This window comes from Austrofundulus limnaeus, unplaced genomic scaffold, assembly GCF_001266775.1.
Source record: "Austrofundulus limnaeus strain Quisiro unplaced genomic scaffold, Austrofundulus_limnaeus-1.0 Scaffold1003, whole genome shotgun sequence".
In the NCBI taxonomy this organism is placed as follows: domain Eukaryota; kingdom Metazoa; phylum Chordata; class Actinopteri; order Cyprinodontiformes; family Rivulidae; genus Austrofundulus; species Austrofundulus limnaeus.
The window spans coordinates 1-1,279 of record NW_013953405.1 but is presented as its reverse complement, the minus strand read 5'-3'; the positions used below and the strand labels follow the sequence as shown (position 1 = coordinate 1,279).

General features: G+C 36.9%; 1 protein-coding gene across 1 annotated transcript in view; it reads right to left on the bottom strand.

Moving 5' to 3' along the window:
- Nucleotides 1-873, bottom strand: part of smu1a (SMU1 DNA replication regulator and spliceosomal factor a) — a gene marked incomplete at its 5' end in the record, with an annotated part of 6,758 nt that extends 5,885 nt beyond the window's left edge. Inside the window, 3 exon segments of the mRNA XM_014030128.1 lie at nucleotides 316-432; nucleotides 531-650; nucleotides 745-873. Of these exon segments, the coding sequence (XP_013885582.1) occupies nucleotides 316-432; nucleotides 531-650; nucleotides 745-873 (366 nt within the window).
- Between the last annotated feature and the right edge of the window lie 406 nt (nucleotides 874-1,279).

Below are 1,279 nucleotides of genomic sequence, written 5' to 3'. Positions count from 1 at the left end.
ACTTCTGAAAGATTGATTTTAAGACATTTAAAGGCTAATTAAGGCCTTATTTTTGGATTGGTGAATTCAATGACTTTTCTGCAGGAACCCTGAGTATGTCTCGATGATTCTGGTTCAAATATAGAACTTATGTTTACTAAACTGTTAACTAATTATTTGAGAGTTAATATTGTCTGATTGGACAGAGATTTAAAAAAATAAAGTGAACGTGTAAAACTGTGATGTCATTTGGGCGCACCGGTGCAAAAAGTTAAGTGTTGAGCCCAGAAAACGCACAAATAAAGTACAAAAACACAACAGAGTAACAAAGCTGACCTTGATCTTTCCATCCTGGGCTCCAGTGGCTAACATTTCTGTGTCCCGACTGAAGCACATACACAACACGGCGTCGTCCATCATCATGAAGTTATCCTGAGCCTGATACTTTAGATCCTGCACACAAAAGGTTGAATGGTTAAGACACAAAATGAAAAAAAAAAACAATGTAGAATCGTTCGTTGTCACATCACGTGTCTGAACTTCCTCCTCACCTTTCTGATTTTTCCTGTTGTGAAGTTCCAAACCTCGATGAAGCCGTCCACGGACCCGGTGACCAGGTACTGTCCGTCAGGGGAGAAGCGGGAACACTCCACATGAGACTTCTGTCCAAACTGTGCAGAATGACAAACAACACATTTTTACATCAACACAACACATGTTAACAGTTTGACAAGCAGCTGGTTAACAGCTGCACAGCGCAGCTACCTTGATGTGTCTGCTCAGCTGGGTGGGGAAGCGCTCCTCCTCCACGTCTTTGACAGCAGCTTTACCTCTGAACAAGTCGATGGTCACACCGGGCGGCAGGAGGCCCTGATGCTGCTGCCACTTCAGAGCCTGAAGGGAAAAATACAAACCTGCTTCATTTCTATTAATGACTGTTTGAGGAGTTTAATTTTTTGTTTTATTTGGTTTATCATTGTTTGAAAAATATATTTTTTTTTAAAGGAGCAGATAAGAATTTTTTTCTTCTTCTGCTGCCTTTTATTTTGTTTTATTTGGTTTATCATTGTTTGAAAAATATATTTTTTTTTAAAGGAGCAGATAAGAATTTTTTTCTTCTTCTGCTGCCTTTTATTTTGTTTTATTTGGTTTATCATTGTTTGAAAAATATATTTTTTTTTAAAGGAGCAGATAAGAATTTTTTTCTTCTTCTGCTGCCTTTTATTTTGTTTTATTTGGTTTATCATTGTTTGAAAAATATATTTTTTTTTAAAGGAGCAGATAAGAATTTTTTTCTTCT